The sequence below is a fragment of the Pygoscelis adeliae genome, unplaced genomic scaffold, assembly GCF_000699105.1.
Source record: "Pygoscelis adeliae isolate BGI_AS28 unplaced genomic scaffold, ASM69910v1 Scaffold55, whole genome shotgun sequence".
Taxonomy (NCBI): Eukaryota; Metazoa; Chordata; class Aves; order Sphenisciformes; family Spheniscidae; genus Pygoscelis; species Pygoscelis adeliae.
Window position 1 is genome coordinate 1,035,258 of NW_008824804.1, and position 2,170 is coordinate 1,037,427.

Consider the following 2,170-nt stretch of genomic DNA (forward strand, 5'->3'; position numbering starts at 1 on the left):
GCTCCTATCCCAGGCATGCCTGCCCCACCCTACATGTATGGCTTCATACCAGCTCTCTTGGATGTTCTTGAACGCTGCAGAAGGATTAAAATTACAAAGGGGCACCTAAATTCCATGTTTTCTCTACATTGCTTTTGTTGCTTTTCCTGCAAACAAAAGTAATTCAGCTAGTTCTAGCTCTCCTTGTGATCGCCCTCCCACCAGGGTGGTTATGGCCTTCCATCATCTGTAAGGTGCTACAGTGAGCCCGAGGTCCGTGCCCAAGCTGCCGTCCACCCTCTGGCGCTTTTTTAGTGCAGTGCTGGTTCTCTTACAGGAAATTGTACTTAGAAGTAGGAGCCAAGAGCTTTTCCCTTTCCTGTTTGGAGTCTCGGCAATCCAGCTTCCCCACCGTGGAAGCTCTCTAATGCGCCACATTTAACTTCCCTGTGTTGCGATTTTTTTTCTTTCAGAGTACTGAAGATGAAAGGTCCCCACTCATCAGGACGTCTTAGTAGATTTTCTTTAACATGCGAGCTTGGAGAATAAACTATTAGAGCTGACCTAATACCAACTACCATTACCCAGCATTGTCCACTGTGGAGGAACGATCGTCTCATGTATAACTTTTTGTGGTATAGAGATGGAAGAGAATCTGCATTGTCATCAGGGGAGGAGACTTTTCTTACCAGCTAAGTTACAACTTTAAAACTACATTTTAAAACTGCTTGAGATCCTGCTTTTTTCAACCCCGCACTCTCTTTGTACCTGCACTGACAGCCATAGACTACCATAACCACCATATCGGCGAAAATAAAAAGGCCTGATTCATTACAGGAACGACACGGGTAAAATTTGCAAATGGCCTTAGGAGTGTGGGCTGCGAAGTACCCTTCTAGAAACAGAGCAGGCTCCTGTATCGCCCAGGAACAACGGACAATTTTGCTGTAGGCCTAGTATTGTCTTTTCTGTAAAGTGTTGCACGCTACTTATTACCGGTATGCACTGACTGTTTATTGTTAACGTCACTGGTCCTGTCACAGAACTGATCTGTACAACTAATCCAAAACACTGAGTGAAACTTTGCTAAGCATCTGTAGTTACCAGGTAAAAAGAAGCCGATGATTTGAAATGCTTTTCCGTACAGAGCTTTTAACTGTTCTAACTCTGCACACGATCCCGTTGCATGTTAGCGATGGATTTATCCTTAAGTTTTTGGGTTTTTTCTTCAACTTAAAAAACAGAACAGAACACAGCATTGTTCTTGATGGTGGAGGGTACAAAAATGGTGTTCTTTTTTGTCTGGTATTTGTGTCAGTTATCAGCTGTGTGGTTTTAATGCGAATGCAGACTTGGCAGTCACATTTACTGCTTAGGACAAAAGCACACCTCCATATTAAGGTACGTATAGGGCCTCGAGAAGTCATAACACTTTTTTTACTTGTCAAGTGGAAACTTGTTTTAAAAAAATCACAAAAGTATTTTTTTCCCCAATTAAAAGTATATTCTCATTGAGAAGTATTTCCATTACATCTAGACAGTGAAACATATTTTAAAAATGTATTATTCTCTTCTAAATAGAGGCACTGGTTTTTGCCTTGTTTTGGTTTGGGTTTTTTTTCCTAGCTGGTGATTTGTTCAACAGTTTTGTTCATCCGGAGCCAGTTCCAACCAGGAAGTTTCATGGCGACTGCAATTATTTATTATCTGTATTAGCTAAAAGCACCTGGCACAGCCCCGGGTCCTCACAGTACTGCAGTTGCAGCGTTGCCTCTTCACGAGTTTGCCTCAGCAGAAGGCCAGAGCTGGTATCCTAAACCTCGGCCGAGGAGCAGGACTCCGGTTGGACATTGCCTTGAGAACTGCAAGCGTACGCCCAGGGAACGAGAAACTCGTCACAACTTTCTACAGCGAGTCGTCTCAAAGGAGTTGTTCCGGAGCAACCTCTCCACTCGACATGGTGGGCTGGAACTGTCACCTCTTCTCTCCACCCCCCCCAAAATGTTGCTTTCTGGGCAGTTAGGCTGAAAATAACACTCTGTGAAAACACCTTGGGAACTTTCTTTGCTCTGCTTTTACCCAGATGCTGCTCTTCTTGCCACCTTCTGGATGCCAGATACGTTGTTGGAGTTACAGCCACCTCAGCGCTTTCGTGCCGTTCATGTCCTTCCCCAGACAGCTGCTGGAAAGA

General features: G+C 44.2%; 1 protein-coding gene across 1 annotated transcript in view; it reads left to right on the plus strand.

Annotated features, from left to right (window-relative positions):
• SCARB2 (scavenger receptor class B, member 2) overlaps positions 1-1,582 on the plus strand; it is an 18,839-nt gene extending 17,257 nt beyond the window's left edge. The window contains exon 12 of the mRNA XM_009324044.1: positions 453-1,582. Coding sequence (XP_009322319.1) covers positions 453-494 — 42 coding nt within the window. The 3' untranslated portion in view covers positions 495-1,582. The remainder of the gene's footprint in view (positions 1-452) is intronic.
• Positions 1,583-2,170: the final 588 nt, after the last annotated feature.